This window comes from Equus przewalskii, chromosome 15 (genome assembly GCF_037783145.1).
Source record: "Equus przewalskii isolate Varuska chromosome 15, EquPr2, whole genome shotgun sequence".
Classification (NCBI taxonomy): Eukaryota; Metazoa; Chordata; class Mammalia; order Perissodactyla; family Equidae; genus Equus; species Equus przewalskii.
In genome coordinates, this window is record NC_091845.1 from 9,021,184 (window position 1) to 9,042,882 (window position 21,699).

Here is a 21,699-nt window from a genome sequence, read left to right on the forward strand (position 1 = left end):
CTCCCTGATGGCCACAGCCCCTTTTTCTCCTTCCAGTTCTTCCTTCTGGCCCTTTCCCGGATCCCACGCCAGGTTTCCTGGAATCCTCAGAGACTATAATCAGCGACTTCCAAAGTACCCAAGACATGATTTATTTATGTCTGATATGCTTAATATACGTATATGCATGCATATCATTTAAATTTTACTCTAAAAATGAAAAATAGATGTTGTAATAAAGGAGATTTTAATAAGCAGTAATATGCAGGGTTTATTTTTGACTCGATTCTATTAGGCAAATAGGATAATAATGACCTTCGACGATTATATAGTACTTTACACTTTGCAAGGGCAGCCCCAGTCTTTAGCTGCTTAAATCTTCCCAAGAATACTTGTGGGGCTGGAGGGGGTCAAGGAAGGTGTCATCGTCTCTACCTGACAGGTGAGGGACCTGAAGGCCAGCCAGTGGGAGCCCTGGCTTAGGATCCACAGCCGATTGGTGAAAGAACTGGCCAGTGGAGCCATGGGTCCCTTCCTCTGCCTAGCACTGCACACACCACGTGGTGCACCCATTTTACAGATGGATAAACCAAGGTAAAGGGGCTTGCAGGTAAAGAGAGGATGAGATTGGCCAGGCATTGCCTAATGAGGCAGGGACTTTCGTTCTGGTCCCAAGAACACGTTACAAATGTATTATAAAAGATTATTATAAATAATAATAAAGCAAGGGCCACTGTGAGGTCAGTGTTATCAATGCCATTTTACAGATGAGGCAAAAAAGGTTTAACTGACTTCCCAAGGTCACCCAGCTGGTGAAGGGCAGAACCGGTGCTTGAACCCCTGCCTTTGGCTCCACAGCGCGCCAGCACGCGTGAGCGGAACCTGCTGCAGCCGGCTGACCCCGTGCACAGAGTCCTTCCCCTTAGGAATTACTCTGCCTCTGCGCCGGAATCAGCCAGAGGCAGCTTCTAAGTCAGTGAACTGCCACTGGGTCCCCCTGCCCTGAAGCCTCACGCCCTCCGTCTGCCCCCAGGTGGCTCCAAGGCAAAGCCCCACGTCAAACTCCTCCCTTCACCCAGACAGCTGCTCAGCTTCCCAACTGGCCTTCCTGCCCCGGCGATCACATCACTGGCCCGCTTCAAACCTTCATTCAGCCTTCACCTCTGAGGCCCTTCTGCCACTGCTGCTTCCTCTTCCACTGCCCCTGCCTCACCTCTGCCCTGGCCAGATCACCCCAGCACAACCCAAGTCCTGTCACATTTTCACACTCAGGCTTCCCTCTGCCTGCAGGATGCTGCCATCTTTACTCTTTCCACCTGGCAAACTCTTATGTGTACTTTAAGGCCCAGAGAGAATGTTCCTGTGATTCCCCATCCACCTGAGGTGGGATTAACCATTCCCTCTTTCCCTCCTTCACTGTTCTGGGATCCCGTTCCTCACACAGTATAACATAGTAGACATCTGTTACTCACCCCTGCTCAGCATCTCTCCCTCCTTCTTTTCATAACAATATCTAGAGTTTTTTAGATTGCATTGCATTACCTTGGCCACAGAGCTTTAATTTAATGAGATATAATTCTAGGACTTTCGGTGGAACGACTAGGGAAAAGCTCTCTTCCTACTGGGATGACTAGTGTTACTTTCTGTCTGGAGAAGGCTGGCTTGAGAGTAAAGCCAACACAGAGAGAGAGGAAAGCAGAGCCAAGAGATGGAGAGAGTAAGACCAGATCCTGATGACTTCCTTTGAGCCCCTGGATCCAGCTATGCCTGAGGCCAACCACCTCCTATTCTTTTACATTTTCTGATAAAAGTTTTTGATCCTTTAAAATTTTCCTCCTCCCATTACTACTGTTTTTGCTTAAGCCAAGTCTGAAGTGAGCATTTCTGTCACTTCAGCTAAAGGTATTCTGAACAGTAGCCGTAATAATTCTTGGTTTGTGTTAACTTCATCTACTAGATTGTGAGCCTTCTCAAGGCACATCCAGTCATCTTTTTAATCCTCCATGACTAGCACAGCCTAGCACAGAGCAGATACTCAAAAAAATACTAGAAGAGTGAATGAATGAATGAATCAATGAATGAGTCCGATTCTGCCAAGGGCTATGGTGGGATACAAGGAAATATGAGATCATCCCCACCTTCCGGGGGCTTATTGAATAAGTGGTGAAACAAGCCCCACGTGTGTGAGTGGCAACAGATGAGGTGAGTTAAGCAAGAAGATAAAGGGTGTCATCCGGAAGTAACTACGTGAGAAGATCAAAATGAGCGGTTCCGGCAGAACCATCTGTGGATCTCAGAGAATCCCCGAGGGAAAGGCCGTTGAACGAGACCTTGAAGAGTGGGATTTTGCTGCATGGAATGAAGAGGGGAGGCATTCGAAGTGGGTAAAGACAGAACGTGCAAAGATGCCGAGCCAGGAATGCGAATAACCTAGGAAGGTCTGCCTCCCTTCCCAGAGCTCAGCAGCCTCGCCTCCTGTCACTGACGATGAATACATACAAGGGTAAACGGTGGCCATCCTGTGCGTTTTTTTTTTTTTTTTTGAGGAAGATTAGCCCTGAGCTAACTACTGCCAATCCTCCTCTTTTTGCTGAGGAAGACTGGCCCCGAGCTAACATCCATGCCCATCTTCCTCTACTTTATACATGGGACGCCTGCTACAGCGTGGCTTTTGCCAAGCGATATCATGTCTGCAGCTGGGATCCGAACTGGCGAACCCTGGGCCGCTGGGAATCGGAATGTGCAAACTTAACTGCGCCACCGGGCCAGCCCCTATCCTGTGCTTCTTGTTAGGCTTTTCAAACAAATAAGTTGGGGAATCGGGAAAAAAATCCTTGTCAGGTCATGTACACACATTTGGTTTTGGAAAATACGGTTGCTGTTGTCAAAGAGATCTGAAAGATCTTCTCTGGCCACTCAGTCACTCACCCACCCATTTGGTAGATGAGACTGTAAAGCCTCAGAGAGGTGGAGTGACAAGCCCAAGAACACACAGCTAACTTAGCAGCAGAGTCCAGACCTGAATCATGCTCTCCAACTCCCAGTCCAATGGCCTCAGATTCCCTGAGGGGCAAAAAATAGATAAATGATGAAACCCATCCCTGGTTCAGAGCTTCATCCGCTGCCTGGAGGAGGTTCCTGCGAGCAGAGGGGGCTCAGGGGGAGGGCTGGACTGGCGGCAGGGGGGCAGGCCTTGAACGCCAGCTGAGGAGGTGAGACTTTATCCTCTGTGTCACGGGGCCATTTGCTCCTCTGATGCGTACAGGAAAGATGCCTGAGCGATCATGTGAACTCTCCTCCAGCTCCTGCTCCACTTGGGGTGGCAGCCTATTGTGTGGTGAATTGTGTCCTCCAAAAATTCCTGTGTTGAACTCCTGAACCCCAGTACCCTGGAATTTGACCTTATTTGGAAATAGGGTCTTTGTAGAGGTACTCAAGGAAAAATGACGTCATTAGATTGGGCCCTAAACCCACATGACTGGTGTCCCTATAAAAAGGGGAAATTTGCACACAGACACCCAGGGAAAACACCACGTGAAGGTGAAGGCAGAGATTGGGGTGATGTGTCTACAAGCCAAGGAGCACCAAAGCCCACCAGCAACCCACCAGCAGTGAGGGGAGAGGCATGGAACAGAGTTCCCCTCACAGCCCCCCACGGGCGACCAGCCCTGCTGACACCCTGGTCTCAGACTTGTAGCCTGGGGGACGGAGAGAGCATATTCCCGCCGTTTCAGCCCCCAGCGGTGGCTCTTTGTTGCAGCAGCCCTGGGAAAGGAGGACACAGCCCAGATGCTCACCCTGTCCTTCCAGGCCCCAGCTCACGCTGCCTCTCCAGCCTTGTCTCCACCCCTAGCCCCATCCTCTCTGCTCTCTGGCCATACCCACCTTCTCTGGGTTCTAGAAGGTGCCCATACACACAGAGCCTTCACACTCATGGCCAGGAACACTCTCCCTTATCCTTTTGCCATGTTAAAACCTACCCATCCTCTGGTTCCAGCTCAGTGGCACTTTTCGCCTCTTCAGCCGACTGTGTGCCCAGCGCTGCCTGGCAGCAGGCAAACAGTGGTGAGCAGGACAGACGTAAGGTGGAGAGGTGTCAGAACCAGAAAGGAAATGAACAGGACAGGTCTCAGGCGTGGGAGTGCTGTAATGACGATGAAATAGGGGGAGTGCTGGAGACCGGGAGCTGCGGAGGTCCTCGTGCGTTTCTCCTTCATAGCCCCTCTCACCGAAGCAGTTTCCTATTTACTCGTGTGATTATTTGATTGTCATCTGAGGCCCCACTGGACTGTAAGCTCCGTGAATCAGGGAGCATGACTCATTTTGCTTACCATTGCCTGGCTCCAAAGATATGGCGCTCAGTGAATATTTGCAGAATTAATGATTCATGCTCTGAGCAAGGGCAATGAATTCCAAATCCTGCTTGAGGCAGCTTAGGTAGAAGAGGTTGACCACACCTTTTTTGGCCCTGCAACTAATTGAGGGAGCACTTTTCAGAGGCAGCTTTGCTGGCAGCCATCCAAGCATCCCCAAGACCCAGGAACGTCCTGGAAGGGAGCAGGAAGCCAGAGGCAGGGACTCAGGGCCTTGGGGACGGTGTCAGCCATAGGAGCTTGCCTCCCCCAAGAGGGACCACAATCCCAGAGCAGTGGCTTTGGATCCATCTGCAACGCGGGGCTCTGCAGGCCTGGAAGTGGGTTCTGTTTGCTAAGCGGAATTTTCCGGCGCCAGCCGAGAAGCTGGCTCATTGCTAATTGCATCGTCCTAACTCACCAGCTTGGCACGGGCTCTCTCCTCTAGCCACAGTCTCTTAGAGCCTCGTACCCAGCTCCTTAGCCAAAGAAAGAAAGCTGTGACTCACCAGAAATTTTCCTTGCTATTTCCTGGCCATAAAAAAAAGAAGATATATACATATATATGTGAAAGTTCTCACATTATGCCTTAGCTCAGCAGCTTCCATCTGCTGAGTAGACACTGGGATGCAGGATTGGAAAAGCAGAAAGGCTGCTCACGATGTGCCTCGGAAGAGAGAGTGCGGTCCAGGTTCATTTTGATGTCCTCCCAAAGGGTGGCTGCGGCAGGCCAAAAGGGCTGCTGGCGTGGAGAGCTGGGTCACTTTCAAGAGGGAAGCGCAGAACTGAAGGTCCCTGAAGGCTGGTGTCCACCTGCCATACCTGGCCTGCACGCTTCTTCCTGTGGCCCTGGTGTGATCCATTTGGCCAACGGGATGGTGATCTAGGCGCTGGCCAGAGCCCGAGAGACCCTGCGCCTGCCCCCTCCCCTCCCCCCTCCCGCCCTTGCTTCCTACGCTCCAGCCACACTGGTCTGTATTCTGTTCTGAGCTCCTAGCCCCTCAGTGAGCTTCTGCCCATTCCGTTCCCTCTACCTGGGACCCTCTCCCTGAAGCCCACCACCCTCATGGTCCCCTTCACCTCCAACTCTTCATTTAGAGCCGAGCCAGAAGACTCCTTCCTCAGGGACACTTCAGGGACCCCCGAAATCAGGCCGGGTCCCCTTGTTATGGGCTCTCAGGCACGTGCTCTCCTCCTTGGCCCCGCCTGCAGTTTAACTCCACACACGTCGGCTGGACTCTCTGAGGGCAGTCAGTCTCCCCAGGCGACCGTAGGCTCCATGGAGGCAGGAACTGTGTCTGTTGTGCTCAAAATTGTGTTCCTGGGGTCTGGTCCCTATGAAATAGCCAATAAAAATGTACTGAGTGGATGAGCTGCTGAATGAATGACCCGAGAGCTCATTTCTGGTATTTAATCCCAATGTTAATGATGTGGTTTGAGTAGCCAGGCCACAGGGGTTAGCTGACCTGCATGGGCAGTGTGGACATAGTTAACCCCCACCCCTAGGTCCACGTGTCTTTCTGTTTCACCGTGCTGGGTCCCATCGGAGGCCCTCCATCTTCCTTGTAACGTGGTGAGAGCCTGGTACCATTGAGGCCAAGGCTGCAGACGGCAGCCTTCCACAGAGCGGTCAACTCTGCCCTGCCCCTGGCCGTGGACGGCCCTGTTCACCCCAGCCTTTTGGTCTACAAATAAGCTGCCCCCTACGAGGGGAGCCAGGGCTGGGAGAAGGTGGGGGGAGTGGAACAAGCAGGCTCCTGTGCTGTCCTGACCAAGAGGACGGGTCTGCTGGTGGATGGCAGGCCTGGGACAGCATCTCAAAGAGAAGGACGAGCTAGCACCTGCTCCCCATCCTGGCTGTCTTCCAGGTAGCGGGTGGGAGGAGCCTGGCCCTGCCCCTCCCTCCAGCCTCCTGGGGATCTGTCTCTTCTGCCACCTGGTCACACACATTTGTAGAGTTCCATGTTGTTCCATGGTTTCAAATATCACCCGAGGGCCTGCTGCCCACTTCCGCACTTGTCTCTCTAGCCCATCTGGATGTTCCAGAAGCCCTTTGGACCCGCCATGTTCCAAGAGAACTCATCGCCTTCCCTCCCTGCCCCTCCCCACGACCCCCCCCCCCCCCCCGCCCCCTGGACCTGCTCCTCATCTCAGTGAATGCCACCTCTGCTCTGCCAGGTGCCCAACCCGGAAAACCTGGGAGTCATCCTGGACATCTTTTTCTCCTTCCTACCCCCCAACCCCAGCCTCATCCCATCAATGTCCAAGTCTAGTCGGTTTACCTAAGGATTTCTTGAATCCCTCAACTTCCCTCTTGGCCTCCTCGAGCCCGCACTGTACCCGGAATAAGAGTTTGAAAATGCAGTGTCCCCTTTCACTCCTGCTCTGAGCCTTCCACGGCTCCCCGCCGACCTCAGGACGAAGCTCAAACCTCTGATGGGACTTAAAAGCCCTTGGCTATGTGGCCTCTGCCTAATTCTCCAGCCTCGTTTGTCACTCCCACCCCGACCCCAGAACATCATGCTCGAGCCCCCTCAGCTGTGTTCCACTCCCCAGCCTGCTCTCTCCACCTCCCTCTGGGCCTTTGTTCATCATATTTCTCCACCTTGAAAGCTCTGCCCTATCAAACTCCATTCCAGCCCTTAGTTCTCAGTGTAGAAACTGCTTCCTCCAGGAAGACTACCATGGTCACCTCACCACCAGATCTGGGTCAGGGGACCTTCCTCTGCTCCGCAGGCTCCTTCCAGTCACCACATTTATGAGGCTGAGTCTCATCTTGTTTCCTTGTGTGCCTCTGTCACTCGAGTGGAAGGCTTGTGGGAGCAGGGTCCTGCCTTCCCTGGTCCCCGCTGCATCCACAGCACCTAGCCATGCCTGGCACGTCCACACAGACACAGACGCTGAATGAATGAAAGCCTGAATGAACCAAGCCTTCGTCTTCCCAGCAGCTGCTCACTTGAGCTTGACAAGTCCTTGGTTGCTTTCAGGTGACTTTCTCCTCCTCGCCTCCACTCGCTCTGCCTCCCCCTGTAATTCCATCTGAGGTTGCATTGCCTCCTGCCCAGCTTCTGATAAGGAAAGCGCTGTCCTTTCTGCCTTTCTCTTATCCAATCTCTGGCTGGGTGACCTAATTAATGGTCCCTAAGCCATCCCACCACCTCCGCACCATTTCAAGAACACTTGTCTCTTTCCTTCCCCCTGAAACGTACCTTCTGGCTGTCACTGCCATAAATTTTGCACATTTAATTCCCTGATGCTGTTCAATTCCTGCATCCCAGGCTGAGCTAAGCCTCCGAAGTAATTTAGGGAACAGCTCAATTATCTCATCTCTCTTTTAATCTTTCCATTTCCATCGCCACCGAGGAAGCAGTGAAAAATGAGATAAGCAAAGTATTTCCCCCCCAAACCACCTTCTCCCCTTGTAGTCCTCGTCTTGGTTCAGGCCATCAGCGTCCACCGATCCACCTGGTCGCCTGAGCTCTGAACCTCGGGATCACCGTCCACCCCTCCCTCCTCCTCTCTATTTCCAGGAAGGCTCCCAGATGACCTGCCCTCCTGGTGAGAGTCTCTCAGGCCACACTGCCACCACCCAGGCCCTCCTCGTCTCTCTTCTCCTGGACTGAGGTTCCCTTCTGATTGGTCCTCCTGCCTCTAGCCCCATGCCTGTGCTCACACCTGTCCACGCATCCATTGTCTATTCTCCAGTCTGCCCTCAGTGATCTTTCTAAGACATACATTGGTTAGATCATACCTCTGCTTAGATAACAGCCATAACTCCACTGTCTACAGCAGGCGTTTTTAACCCTGATTTCACATTAGAATCTTCTAGAGAATGTTTAAGAAATACTAATACCAAAGCTCTGCCCCCGAGATTCTGACTTATTTGGTCTTGAATGGGGACTGGAGCTTGGTGTTTTTCAAAGCTTCCCAAGTGATGCTAGTGTGCAACCCAGGTTGAGAACCACATGGCCCAGAGGGTAAAGTCCCAACTCGTTAGCCTGGCATTCAATGCCCACCCCCCAGTCATGCCCTTAACCTGTGTCTCAGCCTCGTGTCCTATGACTCCTCTCTAACACACTCAGAATTCTAGCTCACTGAGCCACTTCTCTATCTTTGTATCCGCACGCAGTTCCCTCTGCCTACAATTTCATCTGTCTCTGCCCCTCTATTTGGAAAACTACCCATTCTTCAAGACCCAGCACAATGTGACCTTTTCTCATGGGTCTCTCTTCCGTAGCATCTTCTGTGTGTCAGGCCCATTGCTGGGCACTGGATGTGGTGACTAAAACAAAAACAGTCCCTGTTCTGGAAGAACTTCCAGTAGGGTGAGTGGGGGAATGGAGACTCCTTAAGGCAGACGTCCTCAAACTCCAGCGTGCGTGGGAGTCACCTGGAGGGCTGGTTAAAACGCAGATGCTGGGCTCACTCCCAGGGCTTCTTATTAAGTGGTCTGGGGTGGCCCTGAGAATTTGCATTTCCAATCAGTTCCCAAGTGATGCTGATGCCGCTGGGCCGGGACCACAATGAAAAGCCCTGCCTTACAGTGTGGTCAGAGGTGTGCCCTCTGGGGAGACGTCATTGAAGCCGAGACCTAGAGGAAGAGAAGGAGGCTGTCGGGAGAAGAGCAGGGCTAACGTGTTCCAGATGGAGGGAGCACTGTGCGTGAAGGCCCTGGGTGGGAAAGAACCTGGCACGGAAGCAAAAGGGCCCATGTGACTGGGACATGGAGAGCAGAGGAGGGCGGCGCCTTCTCCAACTTCTCGAGCAGAACTGATGCTCTGCGTGTGTCTCTGTTACAGTGCTTTATCACCTTCCACTGTAATCTTCTCTTCCGCCTCAGCCGCTCCAAGGCAAGTCTGTGTCATGGTCGCCCAGGGCCCACCTGAGACCGGACACGGAGTAAATGCTGAGGGGTTCCGGCTGGGTGGGTGAATTGTAGGGTTCTGGTTTTTTCCTCCAGGCTGTGAGCAAAGGAGAAAGCGGTCCATGTCTCCTATGGCAGCACATCTCCCTTTTCCAACATATCCATCCTCTATCTAAACCACATGCCCGTCTCCCAGACTCCTGCCACTTAGACAGATTTTTAGCCCATTTGGTGACAGAAAGAAAATTCTTCTAAATCAAGCAGCCCCTCCTCATCTATCCTTCCCAAGCCAAGGGTTGGGGTGGGGTGGGGGTGGGGTGGGGGGAGTTCCGGAGCTCCCCAGGGGCCCTTGGGGCTCACCCTCCAGCCCGTTCACTTGGCTTTGGGAGGATGATGTGGTTGTAGCAAGAGTCAGCAGAATTCCCTTCCTCAAAAACGCTGATAGTGGGAGGCTGAACTTCCGAGGGTGACCATGGCCAGTCCCTGGAGGTGGTCCCCTTGGGGGCAGGGGTGGAGCAAGGCAGGCCTGGAGGGCCTTGGAGCCAGTCACCCTCAGGTGGTGAATGGGCCTCTGCCCCACATCCTGCTTTTCCAACATCATTTTCCCATCCTGGAAAGTGGAGTAAGGGAAGGGTCAGGGTCAGAGGTCAAGAACACAGCCCAGATACCCCATGTGGCCACATGGGATTATTGATTTGATTTTGGTCTCTAATTGCCCTTCCCTTTTCTTCCTAGAGAATAGGGCATGGCACCCTTTATTGAACCTAATAGAGCGGTCTTTGGTAAAGTATAGATGAGAGAGAGAGAGAGAGAGAGAGAGAGACCTCCATTTTGTTTTGGAAATATCCCATTTCCCAAGCTTCGGGAAACAATGGCACAGAGATCTGCGGCTTCTCAGACTTCAGTATGACTCAGCATCCCCCCCCACCCCGCCCCCCCCCAGGGCTTGTTAAAACCCGGATTGCCAGGCCCACCCGCAGAGGTTCTGATTCAGGGTCTGCAGTGAGGTTCAAAAAGCTGCATTCCTAACAAGATCCCAGGTGCTGCTGGTCTGGGGACCAACCACACTGTGGGAACCCCTGTTTAGCATAATGCCCAGCTAGAGGATGCTAAGAATCTATCAATCATTGCAGGACAAAGACTTATTTGTCTTGTATGTACTTTACTCAAAAGCAGCTCTCCTGAGCCTCTCCTCCCCAACAGAGAATCTGAAATCCTCCTGGCCCTCAGCTCCTTCCAGGGCCGAAGGTGAGTGCGTGTCTCCAAGAAGCCAGAGACAGAAGCTGACCTGGAGGAGGACAAAGGGGTTGAGAGCCTGAGGGGACTCGGGGGTGGGGGAGGCAGGGAAGGGGTAGAGAAAGGTCTGTTTTTTTTTCTGTCCATTGCATAGTTCTAGAACTCATACAAGCATTTCAGACACTATTGGTTTAGTATTTCTTAGCCCCGGGGAAGGCAGCTTCTTCCCAGAAGGGAGAGATGCACGCAGCAAACACCACAAGCAATGGGAGAGTGGAATGGGATGCTACTAAGAGTCAAAGACCTGGGTTTTGGCCCCAGCACTGCTCTGTGGTCTTGGAAGGACTGCTTCAGCTCTCGTAGTCTCTATTGCTGCAGCTGTAAACATGTTATAATAAAACTGACCTTAAAGGGGCCCCTTGAAGGTCAAACGAGTCGTGGTGGGTGACAATGTAAAGCACTGTGTGGATGACAGTTCCAGTGAAGCCAACCTGACCCATCTTGGTTTCCACAGGAAGGACCAGTACCTCCTCTCGCCTGTGAACTGTTGGTATCTGGTCCTGCATCAGACCAGGCGGGAGAGCCGAGACCACGCCACCCTCAATGACATCTTCATGAACAATGTCATCGTCCGCCTCTCCCAGATCAGCGAGGATGTCATCAGACTCTTCAAAAAGGTGGGCAAGCAGGCCGCCCCACCTGCCTGGGTCTCTGCCCCAGGCTGGCCATGGCTAATACTGTGCCAGCCAGGATGGGATGGTTTGGGGACATGGCACCAGGAGGGCAGATGTATTGAAGGGTGCAAGGGGCCAAGGGCTGGGTTTGGCACCCCAGACCCTGAGTTAGAGTCCTGGATGTGGCTGGTGGTCTTAGCCACTTCAGCAACCACCACAAAGTAAAACCGTTTCATTGTTAGGTAAGTAGTATACATTAATTGTAGGAAATTTGGAAAAATGGAGATGAGTATACACATAGAAATTAAAGTCACCTGAAATGTTATCACTCAGTGATACTTACTTTGGTGTCCCAGGAATCTTTTTATATGTACATATGCAGATACATTTTCTATGAGTGCTCATATGGATACATTTTCTAGTATACATATACACTGTTCCCAAAAGAGATCAGATTGCATATGTAATTTTACTATCTGCTTACGTCACCTCACAAATTATATAACACTCGACTATAAAATTTTCCCATGTCAATACATCTATTTCCATAACATTTGGAGCGATTATATAGTATTTTGTTATATAGATGTACCCGAATATTTCCCCAATCTCTCATTGTTGAAACTTTAGGCGATTTCCATACTATTACAATAGTGCTGCTCTGAGCTCGTCTGTACATACACCTTTGTCTCATTCACTGCTGTTTTCTTAGGATGAGTTTCTGCAACAGGAATTTGTGGGTCAAAAGTTTGCTCATTTTTAAGGCTTTTTAACAGATGGTCCGGTTGCTTTCAGAAGGTTTTACCCACATAAATATCCAGAAGCGGCTGTGGAGTGACGTTTCCTGCCCCCTGGGGTCTCTGTAGCCCGAGCCCCTTGCACACTGCCTGAAAGAAACTCTGGGTGCTGCGTCAGTGTCTGTAGAACTGAACTCACTTTTGTGAATTACAGCTTCCTCGTCTGTGAAATGGGCATGTACTTAGCCTCCGCGAGCTTCATCCCCTTTATCAAATGGGCTTAAGATCAGCTACCTCCAGGCCCAGTGTGAGGGTTACAGGGAGTGATGCACGGGAAGGAGGGAGGTATTATTGAGAAGTGGTTCAGGGTGTGGTCTCCAGTCCAGAATTCTTAAATTCTTGGGTTCATAATCCTGGTTCCATCACTTATCGTGTCTTTGGGCTTGTTCCTTAAACTGTGCCTCAGTTTCCTCGTTTGTGAATGGGGATAGACGTACCCACAGGGCAGTTGCGAGGATTAAGAGGACTGTGAATCCCAGGGACAGCCCAGAGAACAGCGCCCGGCGCTTAGTCAATGCTCAGGAAAGCTGGCTATTAGTATGCGACTGGAACAGACTATTACTACTAAAATAATCTAGCTCATCTGTTCTTGCCAGGTGCCAATTTTGGGGAGTCGGTGACCTGGGATTGCTAGAAGCACGAGGAAGAGGATGAGCTTATTTGAAATATAATAATCTCTCCATCTCTATATTGGGATTGTCCACTTTGAGGAGGATTCTGTAGGAAACCTGTAGTCGCTGGCTAATCCCCTCTCACCACACATATGCTCTAGTCTCCTCCCAGGGCCGTGTTTATGAAATGTAGTCTAAGTTTAATAGCTGCATAAGCAAACATAATTAGGAAGGTAAATACAGTGCAGTTAAAAAAAAATCACACGGTGCTTTGCAAAGCCAAACTGAAGAGATTCAGGTCACTTGGTCCCATCCTCAGCCCCGGCCCGTTGTTGCTGTCACATCTTTTTTCATGGGTGGGAATGACTCACGGAGAAAGGGTCATCAGGGCCTTTAGGAAATGAAGGGTCTCTTTCCTGAGCTGAGCCCTGGGACAAGTGAGATAAATCTTTTCAGTCCCCATTTAGGCTGAAGGCAGCCTCACTTTTGATGGAGGTTAACAGGGTGGAAAATAATGAAAGAATGTCTACAGCTGAGCTCCTGGCTGTCTTGTTACCCAGCCTGTGCCCGTGGAACAAAGGAAATGACCTGGCCCCTTGGGCAGGAGAGAGGCCGGAAGGGGCCTGGCCGGCTGCTGGAGCGCAGTGCGGCCGCCTTGTGTCGCCTCTGTTACGGATAACCTCGGCCCTGAGGCGACACTGCTTATGTAATGACAGCTCCTCAGAACAGCTGCCGTGGGGCTCGTCTCTGGTCAGACCAGGGATCGTCACTCACCTCATTTTACAGATGAGGAGTAAAGCCGGAGAAGCTGCAAGGAGAACCCAGACTCAGTGGCTTCTGGCCCGTTGTCATCACCAGCAGGAAACTGTGGCTGAGCTTCAGTCTGTCTAGAACTGCCTCTCACTGACTGTGACTCTGGGCAAGGCTCTCTGAGCCTCAGTTTTCTCATCCGGGAAATGGAGATGGTGACAGTGCCTACTTCAGGGGGCCACTTTGAAGAGTAGAGGTAGGCTAAGTGTCCAGCACAGCCCTGGCCTCCAGGAGGTGCTCATGAAATGGGGCTCACTAGCGATCCTGAAGGATGGAGCTCCTCACCCCTACCCCGACCCCCGAATTCCTGAGCTGAGTCTGGCACTCGGCCCGTGTTCCTTCCCCGTCCACCACGTCCCGCTCTGGCAATGCGTCTGCAGGAGGTGGGAGTGGCTTCCAGGCCAGGTGTCCTTCCTGTGCTTGGGCCTGGGGCAGCTGCCCTGCCTGCCAGCTTCTCCCTGATGCAGGATGCTCTTTGACTTAATAACTTACCGTTTCCTGATTCTGCATTTCCCCTTTTGCAGTGGAATCTATTATGACTAGAGGCCCACTTCAAATTCCAGAAACCATTCTAGGATTCATCTGCCAAATGGACTTAAGCTTGCAGGTGGCCCTTGCTTTAAGTGTGAGATGAAGATCCAGCGGAGCTGGATCAGATCTTAGAGGCCACCGTAGTGATCAGGGCTCTTGTGTTCGCTAACAATAGAAACCCAGTTCAGCTGGCTTGAGAGAAGAAACGGAACTCACCAGCACTTTGGAGCCAAGGCTGGGTTCAGGCACGGAGGGCTTCAAGGGCACAGAGGATGTTGTCAGCACTTAGTCTCTAGGCAACGCTGCTCCGGTTTTCTCTGTTTTCCCATTTTTTCTTGGGGTGGGGGGCAGTGAAGGGCTCTTTTGTAGGTGCTCTCTCTCCCTGCGATGACCAGGTGGCCCCTGGCAGTCCAGGTACATCTTACCTGCTTCAAGTCCAGTGGAAAGTGAGAGCTCCCTTTTCCCAGAATAGGGTCTTAGGGCTGTGGCTGGCCCAGCCTGGGTGGCTCGAAGCACTCCCAGAGCTGCACCCACGGCCGGTGAGGAGCTGTGCTCTGGCTGATGGGCCTGGGAAACACGCTCCCCACCGAAGCCAGGAGTACACCGAACCCTGCCTAACACACAGGACGGAGAATGGGTGAAGGGTGGTTCCCTGGGAAAACTGGGGTGCTCTTATGAGAAGAAGGGGGAAATAAAACAATAAGCGTCCACCAGGCCTTCTGTTCCAGTCCCTTTATCATCCTCTCCAGGCGTCGTCCTCCCCCTGCTAGACCTCCCTGGGTAAACGGCATTCATCGCCTCTCAGGAGAGCTCATTCCATCTGGGGACAACCGTGATCAATAGGAAATTCTCCCCAGCGTTGAGATGAAATCTTACAGTATTTCCACTCATGGTCCTGGTCACACACTTGAGGCCCACAGAGATCAAATCCACGTGGAAACCTGTCACCTGCTGGAAGGCAGAAATCATGACCACCCCCCCAGGTCTCTCCCACCTCTGGGTAAACATTCCAGGTTCCTTAAATGTCCCCTGTGATTTGGCTTTGTGTTTTCTGCCCACCTGGGTCACAGCCAGGTCTTCTCTGACCCACAGAAGCTAATCTTCAGAACCATTCAGGACACTCCAGGATGGTCGGACCATCCGAGAGTACAGCAGGGCCATCCAGACACTATTTCTAATAATGAAACCTATGAAGGCGTTTGCCTTTCTCACGGTAGTTTTGTCACACGGTTGACTCGCTCTGACTCTCAGCTCAAATCCCCGGGTATTTTTGTACCAACTGTTTTTTAATCTATCCCATGAATTCTGCACTTGTGTTTCTTTATATTTGCTGTTTCAAAATGTCATTTTATTAGATTCTGGTCTAATGGGATCAGTGTCCTTAAGTCATTTTTCAAGCAGCAATAGGGTAACTTTTCTCAGAGGTCCTAACTCCTCCTCTGTGAGAAGAGTGTGTTTTATAACTTTTCCGTGTCTTCCTCCTCTGAGTTTCCTTCTTTTACGTGTCAATTCTTCGGCCCCGTGTTTGATTCTTCTCTGCTTTCTTAGTGGAGAGGTGGAAAGTGGGGCAGAGGGTTGAGAATGAGTTCACAGTGGAGGAAACCCTTGGGTTGAGTGTTGAAGGATGAATAGGAGTCTGCCAATTGGGGAAAGGAGGTTGGGAGATCAGTGTTGGGTGAAAGGCAAGAGCACAGTGGGGAGAGTTTATCGTGATGGAGGTCAAAGGCAACTCAGAATGAAGGCTGCAGGGGGCCTCCCCCATGGCCCAGTGGTTGGGTTCGCGTGCTCCATGGGTTTCACTGGTTCAGATCCTGGGCATGGACATGGCACCACTCATCAGGCCACGTTGAGGCGGCGTCCCGCATGCCACAACTAGAAGGACCCACAACTAAAAAAATATACAACTATATACCAGGGGGATTTGGGGAGAAAAAAGCAGGGAAAAAAAAGATTGGCAACAGTTGTTAGCTCAGATGCCAATTTAAAAAAAAAAAAAAAGAATGAAGGCTGCAAAATAGCGGTCCACAGCTGAATTTGGTTCTCAAGTATAATCTACTTGGCCCTCACTAGGTTAAGAAAAATTAAACCAATATTTAAAATTGTGAGAGTTCACATAAAGTCAGGATTTTGTTTCTCTTGAAATATCAGAAGCGCTGCCAGTACCAAATCCACGTGGGTTCATACTTGGCGGTAGCGGCCTGGAACCGAGTAGCTGCTGGCCTTTTCTCAGGGCACACTCTCTCCACTGCCCCATGGTCCCTGCTGTTGTCTGGTGAACGACACCTCCTTGGCTCTTTTATTTTGCTTCCCTGGCCCTTTATGCATCTGAGTTTGTGGCCTCATCTTTGAACACTGTCTGCCAGGGGTTCCCAAATTCGAGCATCAGATCCCCGGGGAGGGCTTGTTAACCACGGATTGCCGGGCCCGCTCCACTGCGCATGGAGAGTTTCTGATTCAGTGGGGGGTAGTGAGGGCTCAGGATCTGCACATCTAACAAGTTTGCATGCAGTGCTGATGCTGGTGGTCTGGGAACCACCTGGAGAATGAGTTACCTAGTCCAGTCTCCTTGTTTTCTGGGAGAGGTGACTGAGGCACCCCCTCTGGTAGGCGCAGAGTCTGGCCTCAAATGCACGTTTTCAGCTCCAGGTCCAGTACTGATCCACTGCCCTCTGTGGTGCACCAGCGGGGAGCTTCCCTCTGCCTCCTGCTTGCTGTCCCTGCCCGCCCCTAACCATTTCTGAGACTGGGCATTGAAGCCCATTCCATTTCCAGCCTCAGCTTCCCTAACAATAGCCATCCATTATTCCATGCTCAGATGCCTGCAGAATTTAATTACTTGCCCCGGCCGTGGAGTGAATTTGATTGTTGGAAGCTGCAGTGTTCTGGAGGAAGCAGTAATGAGGAACGACTCTTAGCTGGGAAGAGAGGGCATTTGGGGGGCTTGTGTTTGAAAGCAGCCATTCACTGTGTGGCAATAAGGGCTTGGTCTTCCGTGAGCTTTCTCATTCCCGCCTCGAAGATGTCCGTCGCATTTCATAAATAAATCAGGGCTTTTGTGTACGATAATTGCCTTGCTTTGTAACCAAGATCAAAAGCATCAATGGCCTTGGATTCAAAGCCAAGTTTATTTTTTATTTTTGGGTTGCAGGAGAGAGTGAGGATGTGCATGCTGGAGGGTCCAGCTAGGAGAGAGAGAAAGCAAAGTGGGCAGACAGCCAAGGAATGAGGGGCCTTCAGCCAGTCCCCGCTGTCTCCCAGGGAGATGGAGTCGTGAATGCTCGCTCTGCTGGCAGAGCCTGCTGAGCTGGTCGCCGTCAGGCATTCCCAGCTCATTCAGTAAACATATGTATTAGTGCTATCGCGACAGTAGGTAAACAATAATTATAGATTGCAGACAATAAGCGGATGCTTACTGTGTGCTGGGCTCTGGGCTAAGATTCTATAGACATTTAATTCTTAAAGCCTAAGACGAAGATGCTGTCATCCCCCCACTTTACAGATGAGGAAGCTGATGCTGATAAAGGAGGAGCTGGGGTTTGAATCTAGAAGTTTCTGACTCCAGAGCCCATGCTCAGTGGTACAGGCAGGTGCTAAAGAAGATAGAGAAATGAGTCAGATACAACGCCCTCGGTCAGGGAGCTCACAGTATAGACTGGAAGTGAAGACACACGTGTAGCAGTGAGTCAGACACCGCGGAGAGGGAAGTTCGTTCAGAGGAAGAGGACTTCCAATCCGGGCTGGTGGGGGGTTCGGGGAAGGTTCCGTGTAGGGGAGGCGGCATGCGAAGTGAGCCTTGGAGGGTTAGCATCTATCCCAGCTTGGGTTCCCCAGAAGCCGGCTCTGAGACAGTGATTACCGTGCAGGGGCTTATTAGCGAGCGCTCTTGGGGTCCCCACCTGCCGGACGAAAGGGAGTCAGCGAATGGAGACGTTGGGCTGTGGCGCAGTCACAACTAAGGCCTCAGCTCCCTCCAGGGGGCGCTCCGAAGCTGGGGGCAGGCCCGTCCTTGTTCTCATGAGTCGCTGTGAGGAGGCTGGGCCTTTGTATCTCAAGTTGCCGCCGGGAGGGGGCGTGGCCTCTTTTGGAGAGGGGGTTCCAAAGAGGGCCGACGCCTGAGGGTGTCTGCGGGCGGCGCTGCCCCAGCCGGGCGACTAACTCCCCCATTCCTGAAGGGCATCTGGGGGGGGTGCATCTGTGTCCACAGCAGACAGGCAGAGATTTGGGGAAAGTGAGAGAGAGGATTCCAGACCCAAGCAAAGGCCTGCGGGCAGGAAAGTCTGGGTCCTGCATCGTGAACAGGTGGGCTGCTGTGGCAGTCTCGTGCGGTGGTTGGGGTTAGGGACCTTCTCTGGCTCAATCCCTGGTCTGCCATTTTCCGGCCGCATGATCGCAGCCTAATCCCTAAATCCTCTGAGTTTCTTCTTTTTCAAAATGGAGCTAATAGTAACCTCCTTCATAGGGTTGTTGTAAGGATTAAAAAATGATGGTATAAATGCCTACCTGGTGCACGGTAAGCAATCAATAAATATTAGCTATTATTAGGTGATGATTAGGACTTTGAGAAAGAACATAGTGAGAATTAAGATTGGAGATGAGATGAAGGAATATTTTTATTCAGAGCATACAAGTTAAACCAAGGGTCAGAAATAAGAAAATATACTCAGGAAGCCACTCAGTGATTAGTTCTAACGGTTGGTGGCCTTTCTTCTTTTATTACTACCTCTTACTTCTTTTTCTTGCCTCATTATATTGGTTAGGACCTCCGTCTGGTACGGTGTGGAGGGAAATAGGAGAGAAGTGGCACTCCTGACTTTTAAAAGGCATGCTTCTAACTTTCCACCATTTAAAACAAAAACTCTTAGCAGATTAGGAATAAATAGGAAGTTTCTTACCCTGATAATGAAAATTTACCAAAACCAACAGCAAATATACTTCCTGCTGAAGGGAGTTCAACAAGATAGCTGGTTACAAGATCAACATACAAAAATTAATGATGTTTCCATGTGCTAGCCACATCCAATTAGAAAATGTGATTTTAAAATGCATACGTTAGAAAACAGGATTGATTGAAAATTAATGTCATTAATGCTACAAATTAGCTGCATCCTAGAAGTTTTGATAAATGATGCTTTCATTGTCATTCAGTTATAAATATTTCATAATTTCCATTGCAATTTCTTCTTTGCCCCATGAATTATTTAGAATTATGTTTATTTTAGTGTCAAATAATTTTTTAAAGCTTTCTACTTGCTTTTAATTTCTAACTTTATTGTACTGTAAAAAAAAATAAGGTCCGTAGGTTATAGCTTTTGGTTTTTGTTGGAGCATTTGCCTTATCAGATATCAAGACTTCCTCTAAAGTGATAGTCAGTACAACGAGTGGTACTAGAGCAGTGTAGGTAGACTCGCCAACTGGACAGTACAGAGCCCAGAAACACAGCCCTCCACAAATGGGGACACAGCATATGGCCGTGGTGCATTACAGATCAGGGGGAAAGGATAGACTGTTTAGTGATTGGGACTGATTCCATTGGTTGTTTGTCCTTATTATTTTTAGGAACTGATTTCATACAAACACACACATATATTTTTTCATATGGAAAAAAATAAGACCACCACCTTAGTTCACAAAAATATATTCTAGATGGATTGATTAAAGTGCTAAAAGTAAAAAGCAAAACTTTAAAATTTTTGGAAGAAAATGTAGGAGATTATATTTAAAACTTTGGGGGTAGGAAGAGAAACATAAAAAAGAATGTTCCTTCTGCTTAAAGAAAAGATAAAAAAGCACAAATACCATAAAGGGAAATATTGATAAATCCCATTATATAAAAATTTTAAAAATCTTCCTACAACAACAACAAATAAGTAAAGGGAAAAATACAGACGAGACCAGGAGAAGATATTTGGCATGAATTAATAAAAGGTTAATACCCAGAATATAAAATCAGCTCCTACAAATTAATAAGAAAAGGGCAAACAACCCAATAGAAACAGGCGTAAAAGGTATAAATGAGTAAGTCACAGAAAATGAAATTTAAATGGTTAAAAACATAGCTTTGTAGTATATTTTGAAATCAGGGAGTGTGATACCTCCAGCTTCGTTCTTTTTTCCCAGGATTCCTTTGGCTATTCGGGGTCTTTTGTTGTTCCATGTAAATTTTAGGATTCTGTGTTCTATTTCTGTGAAGAATGTTGTTGGAACTTTGATAGGGATTGCATTGAATCTGTAGATTGCCTTAGGAAATATGGACATTTTAACTATGTTAATTCTTCCAACCCAAGAGCATGGAATATTTTTCCATTTCTTTGTGTCTTCTTCAATTCTTTCAACAATGTTTTATAGTTTTCGGTGTACAGATCTTTCACCTCTTTGGTTAAGTTTATTCCTGGGTATTTTATTCTTTTTGTTGCAATTGTAAATGGGATTGTATTCTTAATTTCTCTTTCTGCTACTTCAGTGTTAGTGTATCGAAATGCAACTGATTTTTGTATATTTACTTTGTATCCTGCAACTTTCCTGTGTTTATTTATTATTTCTAATAGTTTTTTGGTGGATTCTTTAGGGTTTTCTATATATAAAATCATGTCATCTGCAAAAAGTGACACTTTCACTTCTTCCTTTCCAATTTGGATTCCTTTTATTTCTTTCTCTTGCCTGATTGCTCTGGCTAGGACTGCCAAAACTATGTTTAAATAAGAGTGGTGAAAGTGGGCATCCTTGTCTGGTTCCTGTTCTTAGAAGGAGAGCTTTCAGTTTTTCTCCATTGAGTATGGTGTTAGCTGTTGGTTTGTCATATATGGCCTTTATTATGTTAAGGTACTTTCCTTCTATACCCATTTTATTCATAGTTTTTATCTTAAATGGATGCTCTATCTTGTGGAATGCTTTCTCTCCCACTATTGAGGTGATCATGTGATTTTTATTCTTCATTTTGTTAATGTGGTATATCACGTTGATTGATTTGCAGGTGTTGAACCATCCCTGCATCCCTGGGATAAATCCCCCTTGATCATGGTGTAAAAATGTAAGAAAAGATGGTCATACTTACTGGTAATCTGGAGAAGATAAAATAAAATGCGACACGATTTGACACCCATTAGATTGGTGAAAACAATCTTAAGTGCTGGGAAGAACGTGGAGCAGCAGGAGCTCTCATCTCCTCCTAGTACACGTGTAAATTGGTCCAGCCCCTGGAGAACCATTGGGCAGTATCTAGCAACAGTGAAGGAAGAGGTACATACCCATGGCCCAGCAATTCCACTTCTAAGTATAACCTAAAGATACTCTCTAGTGTATCTGCACACACACAAAACCTTGCACTAGGATGTTTACTGCACTAGTGTTTGTAGTAAAGAAACAAAGAGAAATCACCTAAATGTCCATCATGAAGGGAATGGTCAGATAAGCTATGGATAGCTATGTATTGGAATATTGTGCCATCATTAAGATGAAGGGACTAGATCTACACGTATCAATGTGCATAAAACTTGAAAACGCCACGTTGGGTGAAAAAAGCAAGGTACGCTATGATATTTTTGTACGATTTAAAACACAAGTTAATAGTTCAGACTGTTTATATTGTTAGATACCTGTCTGAAATAAAGCTATACAAAGGTGAATTGTGTGAGAATACACACCAGCTTCAGAACAGTAACTGAGGAATGAGGGGGGAAGGAAGAAGACAAAGAACACTTCAGTAGTTCCCATAACATTTTGCTTCCTAAGAATAATTTTGAAGCAAAAATGGCAAAATCTTAATGGTTATCTAATTTGAGTGGCATGTTCATGGGTGTTATTGTTCTCTACTCTTCTGTGTGTTTTAAATATTGAAACACTGAAAT

The 21,699-nt window shown here is 49.1% G+C and overlaps 1 protein-coding gene across 8 annotated transcripts in view; it reads left to right on the forward strand.

The window, feature by feature from the left end:
• SRGAP3 (SLIT-ROBO Rho GTPase activating protein 3) overlaps positions 1-21,699 on the forward strand; it is a 245,826-nt gene that overhangs the window by 120,441 nt on the left and 103,686 nt on the right. For all 8 annotated transcript variants that reach the window (XR_011527372.1, XM_070576653.1, XM_070576655.1 and 5 more), the window contains one exon: positions 10,946-11,108. Coding sequence is in view for 7 of the 8 variants with exons in the window: in XM_070576653.1 (XP_070432754.1) it covers positions 10,946-11,108 (163 nt within the window). In the remaining variant the exon portion in view is untranslated. The remainder of the gene's footprint in view (positions 1-10,945; positions 11,109-21,699) is intronic.